The 20836-nt window shown below is 49.0% G+C and overlaps 2 protein-coding genes across 10 annotated transcripts in view; one reads left to right on the forward strand and one right to left on the reverse strand.

The window, feature by feature from the left end:
* niban1a (niban apoptosis regulator 1a) overlaps nucleotides 1-8545 on the forward strand; it is a 24878-nt gene extending 16333 nt beyond the window's left edge. For all 4 annotated transcript variants that reach the window (XM_035646685.2, XM_035646683.2, XM_035646684.2 and 1 more), the window contains exons 6-14: nucleotides 766-881; nucleotides 2896-3000; nucleotides 3261-3423; nucleotides 3561-3745; nucleotides 4249-4395; nucleotides 4537-4656; nucleotides 6141-6248; nucleotides 6351-6462; nucleotides 6548-8545. In XM_035646685.2, the coding sequence (XP_035502578.1) occupies nucleotides 766-881; nucleotides 2896-3000; nucleotides 3261-3423; nucleotides 3561-3745; nucleotides 4249-4395; nucleotides 4537-4656; nucleotides 6141-6248; nucleotides 6351-6462; nucleotides 6548-7770 (2279 nt within the window). In that variant the 3' untranslated portion in view covers nucleotides 7771-8545. The remainder of the gene's footprint in view (nucleotides 1-765; nucleotides 882-2895; nucleotides 3001-3260; nucleotides 3424-3560; nucleotides 3746-4248; nucleotides 4396-4536; nucleotides 4657-6140; nucleotides 6249-6350; nucleotides 6463-6547) is intronic.
* A 44-nt stretch (nucleotides 8546-8589) lies between these two features.
* Nucleotides 8590-20836, reverse strand: part of LOC118317742 (kinesin-associated protein 3-like) — a 32362-nt gene continuing 20115 nt past the window's right edge. The window contains exons 16-22 of one of the 6 annotated variants that reach the window (XR_007031985.1): nucleotides 20541-20639; nucleotides 20026-20111; nucleotides 16950-17142; nucleotides 16737-16824; nucleotides 10440-10535; nucleotides 9715-9888; nucleotides 9101-9525 (exon numbers count right to left, since the gene is read on the reverse strand). Coding sequence is in view for 2 of the 6 variants with exons in the window: in XM_047336703.1 (XP_047192659.1) it covers nucleotides 9046-9088; nucleotides 10440-10535; nucleotides 16737-16824; nucleotides 16950-17142; nucleotides 20026-20111; nucleotides 20541-20639 (605 nt within the window). In the remaining 4 variants the exon portion in view is untranslated. The other 5 variants (XR_007031987.1, XM_047336703.1, XM_035646686.2 and 2 more) reach the window with 5 other exon arrangements.

Raw genomic sequence — 20836 nt, forward strand, 5'->3', positions numbered from 1 at the left:
GGTATGTACAAAATATAAAATATAAATACTATATACAGAGCAGTAGCAATAATTGCACATGGAGAATATAAATATAAATATTGCACAGTTGGTTAAATATATGTCTATATATTTGTGTTTTCTGTTTATTCATAACAAAGCTCATGTTTAAACTGTAAAATACAAAAAACTAATTTTGTCATAAGCTTTTCACAACGACGTCCTGGCGGTAATTAAATCAAACAAACTATAAAACAAACAAAATATCAAAATCATTTTTTAATGTCTTATATCAGAAGTTGTGTTTTGTCCTTTTGTGTGAAAAGTTAATTTATTGTTACAGCAGCTGATCAGTGACGAAGTGACAGGTTCAGTGTCAAAAAGATGACGAGTTCACTGTCCAATTGGAAACTGGGAAATCTGCAAATTCTCAGAAGAAGAAAAGATGAATGATTAATCAGACGAGTTGCGAGTTGCAGATTCATTTTGTGACTAATCAGCTGATGGTTTCTGGGGGAAATATTTATTGTATCATCAACTACAGATTTTCAACTGAATCTGACCAAAGCCTCAGAAACTCTCTGACCTCAGAATCGTACGTTTCAGTGTTTGATTCCTCTCGAGACAAACGCTGGTTTACTGCAGCATACGACCTTGAACCAGTCCCAGCGGTCACCACAGCAACAAGCTGGACACGCCGGCTCCGACGGACGGCGAAGGACCTGGAACGTCGGGGTTTTGCTCCCGATGTTTCGCTGTAACGCACGTCTCCTCCCTCTGTGTCAGACTTCCTGAAGAAGAAGACGTGTGAAGTTCAGGCGTTCCTGAAAGCCGTGCAGCTCTACAGGCAGGACAAGGGCCGCTACGAGGCCTGGGACCTGCTGATAGGAAGTGACGTCAGGGTACGTCGTCCACACACACACACACACACACACACACACACTACATCTAATACAGTTACAGAAATAACCTGCACGTTACAGGAATATTTCAAGATTCGGGGAAATAGTCAGGTCGGCACACGGCTCCATCTGATGCTTGTGGTTATTAAACTGAGCTCAATGAAACCAGAGCGTCTGGGAACATGGGTTGTAAACAGGACGTCAGTTTATCTGAAGCTTCTGTCTCCAGCGTCTGACTGAGACGCCCCCTGGTGGCAGAAGTTGTGGTTTTCACCCTGCAGTTGATTTGCAGCGGCTCATTTTGTTTAAAGAAGAACTGATGACGAGGAGAAGAGCTACTGTCCTCTGTCGTCTTCTCTCCCCCTCGTCTCCTTCGTCTCATCTCCTTCGTCTTGTCTCCTCTGTCTCGCCTCCTTCGTCTCGTCTCCTTCGTCTCGCCTCCTCCTTCTCGCCTCCTCCTTCTCATCTCCTTCGTCTCGTCTCCTTCGTCTCGCCTCCTCCTTCTCATCTCCTTCGTCTCGTCTCCTTCTCATCTCCTTCGTCTCGTCTCCTTCGTCTCGTCTCCTTCGTCTCGCCTCCTCCTTCTCGCCTCCTCCTTCTCATCTCCTTCGTCTCATCTCCTTCGTCTCGTCTCCTTCGTCTCGCCTCCTCCTTCTCGCCTCCTCCTTCTCATCTCCTTCGTCTCGTCTCCTCCTTCTCGCCTCCTCCTTCTCATCTCCTTCGTCTCGTCTCCTTCTCATCTCCTTTGTCTCGTCTCCTTCGTCTCGTCTCCTTCGTCTCGCCTCCTCCTTCTCGCCTCCTCCTTCTCATCTCCTTCGTCTCGTCTCCTTCGTCTCGCCTCCTCCTTCTCATCTCCTTCGTCTCGTCTCCTTCGTCTCGCCTCCTCCTTCTCGCCTCCTTCGTCTCGCCTCCTCCTTCTCGCCTCCTCCTTCTCGCCTCCTTCGTCTCGTCTCCTTCGTCTCGCCTCCTCCTTCTCGCCTCCTCCTTCTCATCTCCTTCGTCTCGTCTCCTTCGTCTCGCCTCCTCCTTCTCATCTCCTTCGTCTCGTCTCCTTCTCATCTCCTTCGTCTCGTCTCCTTCGTCTCGCCTCCTCCTTCTCGTCTCCTCCGTCTCGTCTCCTCCGTCTCGTCTCCTCCGTCTCGCCTCCTCCTTCTCGTCTCCTCCGTCTCGTCTCCTCCGTCTCGTCTCCATCGCCTCGTCTCCTCCGTCTCGTCTCCTCCTTCTCGTCTCCTCCGTCTCGTCTCCTTCGTCTCGCCTCCTCCTTCTCGCCTCCTCCTTCTCGCCTCCTTCGTCTCGTCTCCTTCGTCTCGCCTCCTCCTTCTCGCCTCCTCCTTCTCATCTCCTTCGTCTCGTCTCCTTCGTCTCGCCTCCTCCTTCTCATCTCCTTCGTCTCGTCTCCTTCTCATCTCCTTCGTCTCGTCTCCTTCGTCTCGCCTCCTCCTTCTCGTCTCCTCCGTCTCGTCTCCTCCGTCTCGTCTCCTCCGTCTCGCCTCCTCCTTCTCGTCTCCTCCGTCTCGTCTCCTCCGTCTCGTCTCCTCCGTCTCGCCTCCTCCTTCTCGTCTCCTCCTTCTCGTCTCCTCCGTCTCGTCTCCTCCGTCTCGTCTCCTTCGTCTTGTCTCCATCGCCTCGTCTCCTCCGTCTCGTCTCCTCCGTCTCGTCTCCTTCGCCTCGTCTCCATCACCTCGTCTCCCCTCCTTCGTCTCCTCTGTCGTCTCTCGGTGTAGAGCAGGATCAGGCTCCTCCCACGCAGCAGCGGCGTCAACGCTCCATTGTGTTTTTGTTGCTCACATTGTTCACTCATAACGAGCTGGAAGGAAGTTTGTGTTGTAAAGTTAATTTGTCAGACATTTCCTGTTGTTTCTGCTCAAAACACACACACACACACACACACACACACACACACACACACACACACACACACACACACACACACACACACACACACACACACACACACACACACACACACACGTGCTGAAGTGAGTAGATTCAGAACTCGGTGTTTGTTCTGCAGGTTCTGGCGAACGTGGTGATGGAGCAGCTGCTTCCGTCTCTGGAGAACGACATGCTGCCTCGTCTGAAGGCCAAGAAGACGGAGAAGAAGAGAGTCTGGTTCGCAGTGAGTCAAACATTTCATACCTTCACCTGCTCAATCAATTCATTCATAACTTTTATCATTATTATTATTAATATGTTGGAATTCTTCTTAATCCACCCTGTGACATTGTAACAGACAATGCTGCTGTTTCCTTATTTTCATCTGCAGGCGGATGAAGAGCTCGAAAACATAAGAAATATTTTCCTTCTGTTCACTCAGTGAGAAATGAAAACACAACTGGTCGTAATGTTTGGAAATGTTTTTTTCTCGGCGGTTGTCAGACGGTGGAGGCGGCGTACGTCCTGGTCCAGGAGCATCTGCTGGAGGGTCTGTCGGCGCTGAAGGAGGAATGTCGCACGTCGGTCCGGCAGCAGGAAGTTCTGATCCACTCCGACATGGACCAGATCCTCAACTCCAGACGCCAGTTGGAGGAGAAGGTCCGAGGTAAAGTGTCTTCACACGCGAGCCTCTGGCCGAGGGGCCCACAGGGGGGCGCCACAGGGGGGGGGGGGGGGGCGCCAGGGGACAAGTGGGAGCGTCCCCACGTCCTCTCTCATCGAGATGTCTTATTCCTCCTGCAGCCAAAGTGTCGGAGCGGGCGGAGAAGCTGTGCTCCGAGTCGGTGCAGCCGTACCTGGGCTCCGTCCTGGAGGAGCTGATGGAGCCGATCAGCTCCGGCTTCCTGGAGGGACGACAGCTGAGCGAGAACATGATGGACGCGTGTCAGGACGTCCTGGTGGGAGGAGACAAGGAGGAACTGAAAAAGGTTTGTTCGTTTCCGTCCGGTTTCCAGATCCCGATACTTCACGTGTGGACAACCTGCGACTCCTGAACCAAACAGATTTGGTCGAATTATGACTTTTAGTCCTTAAAGACGCAGCTGAGAGCGCGCTCTGCTGGACAAACTGCGTAATGACGTCATCTCCAGAAGCCAACAGAGTTTTTCTTTATTGTTTATTCTGTAAAATAAAAGTTTTCATGTCGGTAAACATTAACGCTGATGCAGATATTTCTGTGAACATTTCATATCGGACGATTTCATCAACAGATTAATCTGTTGTGATCAAATGATTCTCAGTGTCTGTGATTATTATGATTGTTATTATTGTGATAAACTTTAGAGGATTATTATCCCCAAGCTTCCCTGCGTTCAAAATCAAACTCCATGTAAATATGAAAAGTCCCGATAAAAGGTTTCAGCCTTTCTTCATGTTTCATGTTTTGCGCTCGGAGCCCGGTGTGACTTTGCCCCTCGCCTCTGTCTCGCAGGCTCTCGCCGACATGTCGAGACCGAACCTGCGCAGCTGCTACCAGAAGATTGGCTCGCTGCAGGAGCGTCTGCACAACCTGCAGGACAGATTCTCCTTCTCCAACGTGGCAGGAGTCATACACAGCGCCCAGATCGACCTGCAGCTGGTACACACACAGACACACACACACACACACAGACACACACACACACACACACACACACACACACACACACACACACACACACACACACTCACTCACTCACTCACTCACTCACTGTGTCTGATCTGGTCTCGTCTCTCTCAGCTGATGGAAAACGCCGCCTACACGTTCGAGCAGCTGCTCCACAAGGCCGTGCAGGAGAACCCGGACCACGCCCACAACGCCGGCTCCGCCCTCGAGAAGGCCAAACACAGAATCCTCAAGGTTCGTTCGTCGCGAACAAGCTGGAATCAGAAAATGTTCAGGTCACTTTAGTTAGTTAGGAAAAGTCCCATGATTATAAGAACGTGTCTCAGATTTAAGAGATTTAAGAAAGTCAAGAAATTTGATTAAAAAAATGTATTAATGAGAAACTCTGAAAATAATGAAAAATACTCGATGTTCATTTTTGAATCCAACCTTAGGCTGTTTATAAAGACGACGACACGCCTCTACCTTCTCCTTCGTCTCATCTCCTTCTCCTCAACTCCTTCTCAACTCCTCCTTCACACCTCCTTCTCATCATCTCTATCATCCCACCTCCTTCGTCTCACCTCCTTATCGTCTCACCTCCTTCGTCTCACCTCCTTCTCGTCATCTCTATCATCCCACCTCCTTCGTCTCACCTCCTTCTCGTCTCACCTCCTTCGTCTCACCTCCTTCTCGTCTCACCTCCTTCGTCTCACCTCCTTCGTCTCACCTCCTTCTCGTCATCTCTATCATCCCACCTCCTTCGTCTCACCTCCTTCTCGTCTCACCTCCTTCGTCTCACCTCCTTCTCGTCTCACCTCCTTCGTCTCACCTCCTTCGTCTCACCTCCTTCTCGTCATCTCTATCATCCCACCTCCTTCGTCTCACCTCCTTCTCGTCTCACCTCCTTCGTCCCACCTCCTTCTCGTCATCTCTATCGTCCCACCTCCTTCGTCTCACCTCCTTCGTCTCACCTCCTTCTCGTCATCTCTATCATCCCACGTCCTTCGTCTCACCTCCTTCTCGTCTCACCTCCTTCGTCTCACCTCCTTCTCGTCTCACCTCCTTCGTCTCACCTCCTTCTCGTCATCTCTATCATCCCACCTCCTTCGTCTCACCTCCTTCTCGTCTCACCTCCTTCGTCCCACCTCCTTCTCGTCATCTCTATCGTCCCACCTCCTTCTCGTCCCACCTCCTTCGTCCCACCTCCTTCGTCTCACCTCCTTCGTCTCACCTCCTTCTCATCTCTATCGTCCCACCTCCTTCGTCTCACCTCCTTCGTCCCACCTCCTTCTCGTCCCACCTCCTTCTCGTCATCTCTATCGTCCCACCTCCTTCGTCTCACCTCCTTCTCGTCTCACCTCCTTCGTCCCACCTCCTTCTCGTCATCTCTATCGTCCCACCTTCTTCGTCTCACCTCCTTCGTCCCACCTCCTTCTCGTCATCTCTATCGTCCCACCTCCTTCGTCTCACCTCCTTCGTCCCACCTCCTTCGTCTCACCTCCTTCTCGTCCCACCTCATTCTCGTCTCACCTCCTTCGTCCCACCTCCTTCTCGTCATCTCTATCGTCCCACCTCCTTCGTCCCACCTCCTTCGTCTCACCTCCTTCGTCTCGCCTCCTTTGTCTCACCTCCTTCGTCCCACCTCCTTCGTCTCACCTAAATGGAGCTGAAACATCTCAGATTCAGTCGCCGCCATCTTAGACGTGAACTGACCTTTGACCTCTGGCCTCCTGCAGCAGTACGACTACGACAGCAGCTCGGTGAGGAAGAGGATCTTTCAGGAGGCTCTCGTCTCCATCACGCTGCCCTTCATCAAAAAGAGCCTGGCCCCCACCTGCAGAGCTGTGAGACACACACACACACACACACACACACACACACACACACCCACACGCACACGCACGCACTGTTGCTGCCTGCCCTCTGACCCCCGCCTCTCCGTGCAGGAACTCCAGGGACTCGAACAGTTCATCGACGGCGACCACTCGAGCTTCATCCACGTGGAGAATGTCTACGAGAGCGTCCTTCTCCAAACGCTGGACAAGGAGGTCACCAGAGGTCAGCGGGTCACACCGACGACCACGACGTCAGGCACTTGAACTCGACACCCTCTAACACTTCCTGTCTTCTCTCTGTTCTGCAGTGGTGAAGGAAGCGGCGAGCCTGAAGAAACACAACCTGTTCACCGACAGCAGGGACCTGCTCAGCCAGTCCAGCCGCTCCAGCCTCTCCTCGCCGACCGCCTCCACGCCGGGCAGCCCCGCCATGGCGCCTGCCTCCCCCGCTAAGACCTCCCACGAGCCCCAGCCCCCCTCTCCGCTCGTGGCCCACGGTCCGAACGGCGAGCGGCACAGCGCAACCTCGACGGACGTGACGGAGATCGAGACGCCTCTGGGGAAAGTGTCTCAGAGCGTCGCTGTGAGTCCGGAGGACGAGGTCGTCAGGACCGTGACGGTGGAGGCAGATGTAGCAGACGCAACTGCTCCGGCTGAGACGCAGGATGTTAATGTGATGGAGACTGTGATCCAACAGGAAGTGATTTCTGTGGAGACAGAACGTGTGGCGGCAGCTGCTGAGCCAGAGACGCCGAGCACAGACGTCCCAGAAGAATCTGAATCAGCATTGGCAGAAATTCCCAATGCGGTTGAAAGTTTGAAGACAGACGTTCAGTCAGAAGCTGCGGCAGCAAGTCCTGGTCCCGCAAATGAAACCACCTCAGCGGGCGCCGGTTCCCCGGCAGCAGGCGGCAGCGAGGGCGAGGCCGAGAGCTCAGGGGTCGAGCTGGAGGCGGCCTCTAGTGGCGAAGCAGTCATACCTGGAGAGTTCAGACCGGACCTGAGGGACGAATCTGAGCCCGCCACCGGCTCAGACCCCAACTCCCTGGATGTGTCGTTCGGAAGCGAGTCGCCGCCGTCGAACCCGGACTCTGGAGAGGAAGCCAGAACCTCGCAGAGCAGCGAGGACGAAGTCTCGACGACCTCCGACGTCCTGGAGGACGACGCTGCCGACCTCAGCAAATCCCCCGAGAGCTCGGACGACGCACCTGAGGACGCGAGCGCCGAGCCACCGCCGCCTCCTCCTCAGACCCGGGCGGAGCCTGCGGGCGCTGAGGTCGGCGTGAGCGAGGACGTCGGAGCAGGAGCGAGCGCAGAAACTGGGGCCACAGACATTTCGCGTCCCGAGCCCGTGACGGAGGAGACGGCGTCCGGCCCCGGGGAGGCGGCGTCCGGCCCCGGGGAGACGGCGTCCAGCCCCGGAGCGCGGGCGCCAGACTGCGTCAGGGACATCAGAGACCTGGTGGTGGAGGTGATCGAGGTGGAGGAGCTGCTGCATCGTTTCCCCGGTGGGATTCACAAAGAAGAATAAATCTTCACGATCAATCAGAGCAGCAGCAGCAGCGTCTCCACAAACTTTGACACATATGCATGAAATTACTTTTAAAATTATTTATACGAATCAATATCATCAAAGACAAATTGTCACATCTGTTTGGTTCACTTTATTATACTTTTCTTTTAAAATACTTATTATTTTAGCACCAGCACGTTTTTTTATGACCGTAGATTGTTATTGATTTAAACTCTGGAATATATATATAACATTATATATATATCAAAATTAAAATTAGGGAGATTCCCTAAGACATAGTTATCAAACCTTTTTGACAAAGAAATGTAACCATCAATTTTATAGAACTATAAATAGAAAGAAAACACAAATATATAGAACTTGAACTAAGAACATTTGACGTAAAATGTAAACAAACAACTTCTCTGCATCGTTTCCTCTGTAAAATAAAAGCAAACATAATCTCAGATTCCGATTTGTCCGTGAAAGAATCATATCGACTGTTTATCGATATCCCGGCTCCGCGGGACGTCACGGGAACAAGATGGCACTGAAGGATTTCTTCTTCTTTTTTTTAAATAACTGAAAATCTGCGAATCAAAGTGCCTCCTCTCCTGTACTGTACCTGAATTGTACCTGTACTGTACCTGTACCTCCACGTCGTCCTCACGTGCCTTATCTATCATGAAGAAGCAGCAGAGTTCAGAGGTCAGAGGTCAGCATCTGAACATCAACTGTCCTATGTCGGTAAATTGAAACTGTGTGGAAATATTAATAAAAAAACACAAATCTACGATCTTTTGTCTCTGGTTTAAATTACGAAGCCGCACAAAATAATTTTTCCCTGAAAACATATTTAATATTTGTCTTCTCAAACTGGACCAGTTGAAAACATCTACAGCATTTTATCTATGAATAATAAAATAGTATAATAAAAAGCCCCAGATGATTATATAATAATAAGTACAGATCTGTTTTTTTTTTAGCAAACGTCAGGAAATAACTGAGCTGATGAGCTGAACCACGATATCAACGCGTCTCATTAACTCAAGAGTCGGTAATTACAAGGCGACATCGACAGAACTATGAAACTAGGGCTGCAACTAACGATTATTTTCATTATCAATTAATCTGACGATTCATCGGTAACTGGTGTCGGCCGCGGCCCGCGACGTGGAGCTGCTGCTGGGGCAGAGACACCTGTGATCTGGTCCGGTCCGCCAGAAGGTGGTTGGTCAGGCCGTGCGTCACTCAGATAACAGTCAACCAATCAGAAGAAAGGCTCATAACATATTAATGCGACAGGCCAAAGTTGACCTGTTTCTTTGCAGAGCTCCTTAAAAAGAGAAATAAAACCATATTGAAATAAAACAAATAAATATTCTTCAGGATCAAAACTTCCAATAAAACACCAGAAAGGTTCAATATGGACCTTTAAGAAACGCTGACACCTGCAGGTCAATTTGGTGAAACAGAAAAGAACCACTCAAAATATTTTTAAAAGTTTAAAGTCACCCTGAAAATATCTGCCAATAATCACAGGAATTTATCAAGTTTACTGTTGAAGGAATATTTTGAATATTGATCGAACTGTGATGACGAGAAGCTGAAGTGACGCGAGACTGTTTAATGTGTGATGTCATCAATCACACTGAACTGTTCATTCATGATCATGAAGTATATGGATCAGTGTGTGGATCATGGTTCTAAAAAACATATTAGATTTAGTTTTAGTTTCTATTGATGGTCACAGTCTCCTGGTGTTGTTCCGAGCTGCAGAGACAGAATCAGAAAATAAAAGAAGAATCAAATCATTATTGAATTCAGATGAAGCTCTGATATTAATGAATATTAATCTCTTGTTCTGTTTATTAGAAGTTCTGTTTTAAAACCAGAGTGGACACATGAAAAGTCTGGAACACAAACATGATTCCACTCATTCATTAATTTATTATTCCTCACATTACTCTAAACTCCTTCCAGTAGAATGATGACTCTGGTTTTCCAGTGATCTGATTGGTCAGTAGTTGGGCCGGTGACAAGTTACCATGGTGATTTAACCCCAGTAAGATGTAGAACAGAACCTTCCGGTGAACCCGATGGGCCCGGCGTCAGAACGTGTCTCCGCGTCACTTCCTTTACGAGAGGAAAATAAAACAGGGCCTTCATTTATGTTCACAAAGAACTGAACTGTTGTTTTTAACCGGAGCGTGTGTGAGTTTGCATATTTTCGGCTCATTATGAAACTGTAGCGGGGGTGAGAGCGATCGGATCATCTCTGAAACTCAGAGCTGAACACGTGTGAACGAGTGTCACATGTCATCTCTCGCCAGGGAGAAAAACAGAGAATAACACAGACGCTTCTTTAAAAAAAAAAAGTCATGTTTCCTAAAATAATGTTTTTTCGAGTCGTCGGGAGGAAAAATTGTGGTGATAAAAATTGAACAACAACAACATTCAGAAACGTGAGTGCAGCAGCTGCATCGTATGAAACTACCAAGTCAGCGTCAATAAATGTTTCACTGATTTGTCAGAATAAAACTCTCAGATTCACATTAATGTCATTAAACGTTTACATTCATAAGTTGGACTTTCATATCGATTCGTAAGGATTTTGTACATTCAGATAAATAAGACTTTAAATAAAGACGATGACGTCGTGGGCGTGAGACGCTCCAGGTTTTTACCGGGAGGCGGCGGCGAAGCTGCAGAAGGACTGTTCGTCAGGACGGAAGCCGTAGGCGCTGACGGGTCGGTCGGTCGGGACGAACTGGGCCGAGCCGCTGCGAGGAGGAAGACGGGAAGAGGTCAGAGGTCAGAGATCAAAATAAATGTCCACAATATTGTTTCACCGTCGTAAAATGATGGTGATAGTGTTTGCGCTGCTTTCAGAGTCTATGACAAAAAATCTTGAAACTTAATCTTGAAATTTCACCTTTTTTTCAATTTACAAATTCACAGACTTTTAAAAAACATTTTTATTTATCCCTCAATATTAAACAATATCTGATTCTAAATTTGAAGAAAACTAACCAGTTGTGTGTGTGTGTGTGTGTGTGTGTGTGTGTGTGTGTAAAGAGAAGAGAGAAACAATCAGACCAAAGTTCACTTTTACTTGAATTAAAAACGTTTCAGCAACTTTAAATTATTACACAAATATGATGATGATGCAGTGCAGGTACAGTGCTACACAATATATTACCAGATCAATAAGCACAAGTGGCTTCAAAACAGTCCTGAACATTCCCACTATATATTATTTTAATAACTGTAATAACGACAGTGAACCAAGCGATCAGCTGCACTTCAGATTTATTTATTTGTCATTTTAATTTACTCTAGGTTGTTTTTTAATAAGTTATACTTCTGCCCACTCCTTTTCCAATATGTAAATTTAATGAAATAAACATCATGTTTTTTTGGGGTCTAAATTATTTTCGTATGTGTTTTTTGTTTATTATTTTTTGTCTGCCTGCAATGGTACAACCATTGTGCTTTATTATTATTATTTATTGTTTTTGTTTTCTGCTTTAATTTTATTTACATATTCAAAATAAACATTTCAATTAATCAATCAAAACTGTGTCTCAACTCTGTTGTATTTTGAGCATCACTATGACAACAAAGGTTTTTCCCTACTCTTCTGCAACAGGAAGTGACACGATGAGACAATAACAACAAAATCCTCCGAATTAGAGAAACAATATGAAGCTAAATGATTTAATATATTGTTTGTAAAAGCCTTAATGTGATGAAGTTTATATGAAAGCTTTTATTACAGAGTTCCTGAACAGTTGGCACTTTTTACCTGACGACAGCCCGTCCATGTTTTCACCTGCAAATTCATCCATGGGACATTCAGGTTCCCCCAGTCCGCGACCGACAGTACACGACCACTAGGTGGAGCTCTGACACAAGACATGTCTCGGGGAAAACACCCTCTCGACCCCCTGAGCCAAACCAAACCTGTCCGTCATGACACGGGACGAGCTCATAACCAGTTAATGTGATATTCGTCTGCCGTGCTGCAGGTGCTGGACGTCCACAGCGAGGCTGAGTTACAGCTCATGGCCTGAGGGGTAAACAGCGGCGCGGCCAAGCCATTAAAAAATCGGGGGAGATGTCAAAACACGGGCGGCGTGACGAGAGCGTGGGCCGACGGCCAAAACCTGGAGGACCTGGAGCGGCCCTCTGCCCGGCAACAGGGGGCCTGTAAGAGGCGGGGGGGTTGCTGCAACGTGTAAATAAGTTTCTATGGGGATGTTGGATGCAGCGGGTTCGGGGGTGGATTTCACGCTTCCATCATCTGACCAGCTGCTGGTTCTGGGGGGGTGGGGGGTCACGGAAACAGGCCCCTGGTTGATGGATAAACTGGCATCTGATGGATGACACAGCGCCGCTTCACTGGATCACTGTCATGTCTCTTCTGGGAGAGGGAGCGTCCAGCCGCCCGGCCCAGTCACCCTCTCCCACCCCATCACCCTGTCGTCCTCTCCAGGCCCGTGGTCCTCTCCAGGCCCGTGGTCCTCTCCAGGCCCGTCGTCCATCATCCTCTCCAGGCCCGTCGTCCTCTCCAGGCCCGTCGTCCATCGTCCTCTCCAGGTCCGTCGTCCTCTCCAGGCCCGTCGTCCATCGTCCTCTCCAGGCCCGTCGTCCTCTCCAGGCTCGTCGTCCTCTCCAGGCCCGTCGTCCGTCGTCCTCTCCAGGCCCGTCATCCGTCGTCCTCTCCAGGCCCGTCGTCCTCTCCAGGCCCGTCGTCCGTCGTCCTCTCCAGGTCCGTCGTCCTCTCCAGGTCCGTCGTCCTCTCCAGGCCCGTCGTCCGTCGTCCTCTCCAGGCCCGTCATCCGTCGTCCTCTCCAGGCCCGTCGTCCTCTCCAGGCCCGTCGTCCGTCGTCCTCTCCAGGCCCGTCATCCGTCGTCCTCTCCAGGCCCGTCGTCCTCTCCAGGCCCGTCGTCCGTCGTCCTCTCCAGGCCCGTCGTCCTCTCCAGGCCCGTCGTCCTCTCCGGGTCCGTCGTCCTCTCCGGGTCCGTCGTCCTCCAATCGTCCTTCTAAAATACGAGCTGTTTGCTTTGCCCCTGCAAGCGTCTATAATGACGTGTTGTTTTTAGCCAAATCACTTCCAGAGATCAGTTACACAGCTTGCCGCATTTCCCTACTCGCTCCACTACCCCCACTCTTCCTCTCTGTTTTGTCCCCCCCATCACTATCTGCCCCTCCCTCCTCTGTGGCCAGAAATATGTCTTTTTCCCTCCGCACGCTACGGCTGTCAGGGGGGATTTGAGCACCAGGCTAAAGGAGGCTGGAGGAAACACTGTAACTCTGGGTCACACCAGCCGTCCGCCGGCCTGTATTTGTGTCCAGCCCGGTTACACCCCTCCGGCCTGGACACCCTGGATCTGAGTCCACAAGTACAGTCAATGTCCTGACCAAGGGCAGGGCTGGAGCCAAAGATCAATTGATTAATGGTGTTTATCAACTATTAAATCTTTAAAATGTCAAGTGAAAAAGTCCCAATGTGATGATGATGAAATCACAGGCAGGTTTCATATGATGACATCACTCATCAATAAAGATGGACGACGCGTCTCAAACATGAAGCCGAAATATCTCTGATTCCGGAGCCGCCATCTTGTGCCGGTGACGTCATGTGGAGTCTGTGCAGTCCGACTCGTCTTCACAGGTTCCGTGATACGAGTCGTGTCCTGGCGAACTTTTACAGGACAATTTTAAATAAAGTTTAGGTCGTACAGAGGAGCGGTCGATGCAGCTGCCGTCAGCTGTGATATGTCTCATTATGAAACATGAAAATCAACCTGTCTGCCGCCTCCTTCACCTCGTGTGTGTCGTTGTGACAGGCTGACAGGCTCTGTGGTGGTGGTGGGGGTCAATCAGACAAAGGGGCCCAGTGTTCCCAGTTCGATCCCGGAGGAGCGGCGGGGACGCGTCCCATCCCGCAGAGAACATTCCTCGGCAGGGAGCAGGAAAGGGAATCAGGGCCTTTTTCCTCCTTGGACGTGACCCTGCGCCCTCCTGCGCCCTTGTCTTCCAGGGCCCCCGTCCGGGGCCCCGTCCGGGCCCCGCTTTGATCTTCCCCTGCTGTCCCCGCTCAGGTTACACTCAGGTCTCACCCCCTCCCTCCCGGCAGATCTCCACGTCTCACCTGATTGGGACGGCGTTCTGTTCTCGCTTTATTTCGTGGCTCGCTTCGCTCTCTGGCGCCGCCACATCCTGACGGCCTCGCTCTCAAAGCGCTCATTGATTCTGCTGCTGGTCCACGGTCCTTGGGTCGCTCTGTCCGTCACCTCAGTCTTTCCACTACGGCGGCGCCGACACTTCTGGGAAATCTGTCTCTCCCATCATTTAGTTTTGGTCGCATTTAATCGGAGCTGGGGGCAGACGGCAGGTTTCAGGCCGATGCCCAGGTCGATATTCACGAGTGTTTCACAAATCTGAAATCATTTAATACTAATACTTTACAATTATATTTAGTTCAGTAATTATTTACTTCAGTCATTCCTGCTCCCCAGAGGAGGAACTGTTCAACTTTTCATCCAGCATCCTCATCAGATCGATATATAATTATATTTATATATATTTTTCCAATACTTGTTGGTGATGTTCCCATCAGCCTCAGCTGCACGCTGACAATGCTAATGGCCAAATGCTATCATGCTAACACCCTTAACTAATATAGTAAACTTTAAAAAAAAACTCAGGTCTTGAGAAACTGTTTCTGGATCTAATAACTTGATAGGAATGTGTATTTTTTTTTCCTAATCCTGTAAATGTGATTCTTGATAAATCATAATATTTTTGTCAGGTTGAAAAACTAATAAATAATAAAAAAGCAGTCCTGCTAATCGATTTGTGAAACTCCCCATAAGATCTAAGTGAAACGATTATATAAGTTTCTAATGGTTTGACTAATTCATATCAGATTATACAGTATATCACCATACATCCATATATTGATACTATTACAATCAATTGATCATTTTATCATATAAACCTGCTCATTCCATTTTTCCTACTAATCACAGTGATCGTACAGTATCGAGTCGGTTTATTAAAAAGACCCTGTTCACTTCACACCGTGTTTCACACGTAGTTTAAAATAAGCCGCTGAGCTGCTTTTGATTATTATGTTAACCTGGATCGCGCGGAGAGCAGCGGCCAAATTAAAACAGTCTCACAGACACCGATTCCCCCGGGCGCTTGCGGCGTATTCAAACAGGTATCGTTTACAAAGCCGAGGGAGACGAGGAGGAGGAGGGAGGGCGGGAAAAGAAAAAAAAGAGAGTGAAAACAGACAGTAAAGAAATGAAGGGAAGGGAAACACAGATCGGGAATTCTCTCTCTCTGGCTCTGGCTCTTTCCGAGGCGCCGCCCTCTGATTGGATGGACTGTGTCGCGGACTCGGCCCGTCACAGTCAGACTCTCAACAGCCGCCAAGCTCAACATTCCTCCTGGTGGGGGGGGGGGGATCCATCGACACGAGCTTTATCGCACGCAACGAGAGGTTTGATAATAAATAAGACGAACGACTCACAATAAACTCTCCACTTCCCCAAACTATTCATCATCAGCTGCCTCTTGATGTCGGGAGTCAGGAGAAAAGTCAAAGTGCGTCTTTAGTGATAACGTGGATTGATTTTTAATTCCCCCGCCGGCTTCAGTTTCGTGTTTCGCTGTGTGGAATGTCAGCGGCATTCTGGGAATAAGTAAGTGGTTGATGTATCGGAGCCGCAGAGGAATGAGAGCGAGGGGAACATGAGGGCTGGAGGAGAGAGAGAGAGAGAGAGAGAGGCAGCCAGGGGGTGTTTGTTCTCAAAGCTCCAGTATTGCCGTTGAGGGTGGAGTGATGCCTTCTGGGACTGGCGAGGGTTTGTTGACCCCAGTTCAATAACACAGATCAGCGAATCGTGATGCAGAATAACAGCGAGAGGAGGAGGAGGGCAGCGGCCGAGCCGAGACTCTGAGAGCTTGAAGGTAAACACTCGCAGTTTAACGTTTCCTCTGAGAGCGGCCCCGTGTTTCTGGACGAGGACAACCTGCCCGGCTGACATGTCCGACATCGCGTCCTCTCGACCCGACATCACGCAGGGATCTGGATTCAGTCCCTGGATTCACGAAGCTCAAGAGGCTAATGTTAAAAAGTTAAAGTCTCCCTGCACTAGAAAAAAAGTGTTTTTCTTATGTTTCTGTCCTCATATATGTCTGACAGCGACTTGTATCTGGTGTTTTCACATTCCTCTCCTGTAGGAGGAGATTACTCTTTCACTTCTCTGCAATTTGAAATTCAAAGGAATCCTGTTCAAGCTAGATTTGTTTCGCCACAAATACAGAAAACCAAAGAAACCGGAGACTTTCACTCAGCAGAGGCAGCGAATCATGAGAGGAAGACAGGCGTGTCAGCAGACAGTTAGCGTTAGCATTAGCAGTTAGCATCCACGAGAGGACGGCAGGTGTGTCAGCAGACAGTTAGCGTTAGCATTAGCAGTTAGCATCCACGAAAGGACGGCATGTGTGTCAGCAGACAGTTAGCATTAGCATTAGCAGGTGACATCCACCAGAGGACGGCAGGTGTCAGCAGACAGTTAGCATTAGCATTAGCATCCACGAGAGGATGGCAGGTGTGTCGGCAGACAGTTAGCATTAGCATTAGCAGTTAGCATGCACGAGAGGACGGCAGGTGTGTCGGCAGACAGTTAGCGTTAGCATTAGCAGTTAGCATGCACGAGAGGACGGCAGATGTGCCTGCAGACAGTTAGCGTTAGCATTAGCAGTTAGCATCCACGAGAGGACGGCAGGTGTGTCAGCAGATAGTTAGCGTTAGCATTAGCAGTTAGCATCAACGAGAGGACGGCAGGTGTGTCAGCAGACAGTTCTGCTGCTCGACACATTTCTGTCATCTCAGCAAACTATATTGTGATGACATGATGATAACTGATGGTATCGATCGATCGGAGAGAGAGCTCAGTACCTGCTCAGGAATCCCGTCTGCACCAGCTCTCCGCTATGGAAGTCGGCGTAGAACTCTGGACTGATGCTGTCTGCTCCGATGATCCCGTCTTCGTAGAACAACACACACACACACACACACACACACACACACACACACACACACACATACACACGTTTGGTCATTAGCAAACTGACCTTGAAACCCTGATCTCATCTTGGAAGCTCCCTGTACCTGCGCTGTAGAACAGGACGGGTCTCTCCAGGACGTCTCCGTCTCCGAGGGGGGATTCTCCGTCCTCCCTGAACAGGAAGGCTCCTCCTCCCGCCTCCTCCAGGTGACGGTTCACCACCATCTCCAGCCACTGGCCATTGTACCAGCGGAACTTCTCCGTCTGGATCTTCCGGCCCCACTCCTCGTCATATTCCTGGGCACAGGAACATCAACGTCTGTTGAACATTTGAGTTGTATTTGAAATGTGTGCTTCCATCAGAATTCATCGCATCTTCTCGTTTTCAGTACACAAAACCGGCGATATCGATGTTGATGTTTTAGACATTAACACTAAACTGTGAATAAATGTTCTAATCCCACAGTCTGGTGCCTCAGTCAGTAACTGAGGAACATGAGACGTTTCCATCTTTAAACGTGAAACAGGAAAGAACAAGACTGTCACTCAGTTCATCAAGCCTTAAAGCTGAGCCAACGAATACGGTAGATTCATAATCCTCATTGCAGTAGAATGATCGTTTGCTAAAAAGACAAATGGTTTATTCAAATCATCTCAGCTACATACTTGGTGGTAGTTCCAGGTTTCTTGCTCTACTTGTTATTGTTCAGGGGCTAAAAAAAATATCCTCCACTAGATTTTAAATTCCTGGCTCCACCCCCCTTTTTTAATGGATTCTTTCTTGGTCCATGTTCCATCCTTCCACCAAGTTCACTGGAAATCTGTTCATGAGTTTTACATCCTTCTGTCAAACAAACAAATAAAGGGCGACAGGACACCCTATCGCTCCAGGTTAAAGAAAGTGTGTGTGTGGGGCGGATCCCTAGAACCCCGTTTTTCCCACTCCAAAACTTTGATGGGTTCTTCCCCACAGCCTCTACAAAATGTCAAGGAAATTGGTGCAGTGGTTGCACAATCCTGCAAACTAACACACTAACAAACGAGCAGGAGGCCTCTGGTTGGATGGTGAGAAACTTCAAGGGCCAGTGAGGAATCTCAGCTGAGACGGAGAGAGATTCCTGTATCTGCGACAGGACAGTAGAATATACGAATATACGTCTGTCTCCATCCTCCTCACGGCAGCGAACAGAAAAAACCTCCACCCGCCTCGGTTCGGCTGCTGCACGTGTGTAGTCCAGGAGGAGGACGACGACCTCAGGGTTGTGTTTGCTTTTCTCTGCATGGGGATGAGGGGAGGGGGGAGATAAAGGCGCCCTTTGAGGCCTGCGACGCTCCGGCCTGAGAGATTAATCATTCAGACGCAAAGCAGAGACCCGAGGGGCCTGACGGTCAACTCAAGACCCCTGGACTCAAACGGGCCTTTTGACCGACAGAAAAAACCTCCGCTGCCGACGCCTTCATTGCCCGAGTGCAAAACAGCATCATTACTGGTTGTGACTGAATCAGATTCATATGTTAGTTCGATGTGACTAATCAGTCGTTAGCAGGCTGAGCTCACAACAGGACGATGATGAGCTCATCGCGGCAGGGCGGGGACGTGTGTAAAACGGCTTTTCAGCATATTCCCCTGGAAATGTGGCCGTGCTATTAATAATATTATCCCCGTGAATTCGGCCTCTGTCCGAATGGAAGCATCTACAAAGCTGCGTGTGTGTGTGTGTGTTTTTACACGAGCAGAGCCGCGGTGATCAAAGCAGAACGTTTCAGGACTGCACAGTTACGAGTGTGTGTGTGCTGCCAAGAGGACGGCGCTCAGCCCAGGAGTGTGTGTGTGTGTGTGTGTGTGTCTGCTTTCTCTCTCACCTCTGCTGTCCAGCCGCTGACACACTCCAGAGCCCAACCGGCCGCCCTTTCATGTGGTTCACAGTTTAATAGGTCTCACTGATAATTTCAATGAAACACTTCCTCTGCCCCCGCTACACGCTGCTCGCCTATGAATTACAGCTAACTACGCTGATCTGAGGTCTGGCAGCGATCAAACGCGTGACTGCGAGCTGACCACACCTGTCAGTCACACGAGCCGAATCGGGAATTCATCGGTCGGTTTAATTGCCGGAGTCACAGATTTGACTCTTTGGGCTCGTCGGGAGGAGGCGGGGGGCCTTCGACCGTGACGAGAGGATCCTGCTCAAATGTGTTTCGCTGTCCAGGTCAAACTTTGTTGTTTGTATGGAAATGGAAAAGAGAGTATTTTCAAGAATGACTGACTCTTCGAATCTCTGTGATGTTTTCTAGCCTGGCGTAGTCAGACTTATACTCAAACACGTATTAGTCTGGGAACTCTCGGTTCATTTTCCCTTTCCGAGAGGCGTTACCAACGGACGCAGACGTATCATGTGACGTCTGTTGAGCAACAGACCAGAGCAGATGGGAGACTGTGATGTCTGTGAGGTCTGTGATGATGGTTACACAACGTCTGTGAACCAGTGTTGTCGTTTTTGTGGGAGAAATGTGAAGATATCAGGTTCTTTTAGTCAAATGCTCGTTCATCAGCGGCAGCCATCTTGGTTGTTTACAAAAGTCGCTTCTCTCCGCGTCACGGTATAAACCCCGCCCACTATCAGATAATCGATCGTGATGGGACCGGCAAGTTTTCTGCCGGAAGGGGAATCACTTCCCAATGGAGGAGATCCAGACAGAGTCTGAAAGAACAAATTAAATGAGCTCCCAGAATTCATCTGTGTCCCAGGCTAATGGTTTTTGGGGAATTAGATTGGGAAAATGAAAATGTATATTTACCTTCTACAAGGAGGTTACGTTTGTCAGTTTGTCAGCAGGATGACGCAAAAAAAACTAGTCAATTGATTTCATGTAAACTTGGTGGACAGGACGGTACGTGGGCCGAGAAAGAATCCATTACATTCTGGAGTGGATCCAGGAATCACTTTCTGTAACTCATTTCCATGGATTTCACAGAAATGGAAACATGGACGCTGGCTTCGTCTCTGTCGGAGGAAAAAAAATCTGTCCTGACTCTTGTGTAGAATGTTGTGTGGTTATAAAGTTGGTCCTTTGTCATAAATGTACTGAGACAGAGACAGAGCATTTATACAGTGTCTGCAGCTGAACATCTCAGATATGTTTTTCACGAGGGTATGTACAGTATGGAGATAAACTCACGGCGATGATGTCCAGCGTGTCGTCACAAACTTTGCGGATCTTGGCGTTCTTGTCGTGCATCAGGTCGATGATGTAGGCGGGAGCCTCTGGGATCAGGGACTCAAGGAAAGAAAACATTTTTTACATCTTTGAGATGGGAGACAGGTGTCATCTACGACGTCCTACCCCTCCCTCCCTCCCTCCCTCCCACAGGGGTGCTACAATCAGGAATTCCCATTACATTCCTCCCGCAGAAACAATAACATCCATCACAACATGCCGACTCGGAGCTGCCACCGACCACAACCGAGTCCTGTTACAGGCAGTTTTATGAGAGTTTTTAAAGAAACTGAATCACGGGAGTTAACAGTCCAGGGTTAGGACTACGAGTTACCATGGCAACAAACACTAAGAACTGAACATAGAGTAAATTCTGGAGAGAATCGCACCGGTCTCATCTTTCAAACTGCATCGAGCAGAATCAGGAGTGAGAGAGAGAAAAAACTTCTAGTACGTCACTTTACGGACGAGGATACGCGTGTCTGTGACGATGACGTCTCTCGTAGCTTTGTGAAAAACCATCTGGTAAAAGACGTAGACGATCTGACATACGAACTCGTCGTCCTGCTGTTGAGCTGGGAGAGAGAAACAACGGCAAAACAAGAGTCTGGATCAGGAACTGTGAAGAGCAGGGGAGTTATTTCACACAATTGTCTTCTATCGGTCGTGAAAAATCAATAAAAAGCAACACGACACGTCACATTTTCCAAAAAAGAAACATTTACATCCACTGTCTGGGAAAAGTGACTCAGTTATACTATTTATTTATATT

This window comes from Scophthalmus maximus, chromosome 13 (genome assembly GCF_022379125.1).
Source record: "Scophthalmus maximus strain ysfricsl-2021 chromosome 13, ASM2237912v1, whole genome shotgun sequence".
In the NCBI taxonomy this organism is placed as follows: domain Eukaryota; kingdom Metazoa; phylum Chordata; class Actinopteri; order Pleuronectiformes; family Scophthalmidae; genus Scophthalmus; species Scophthalmus maximus.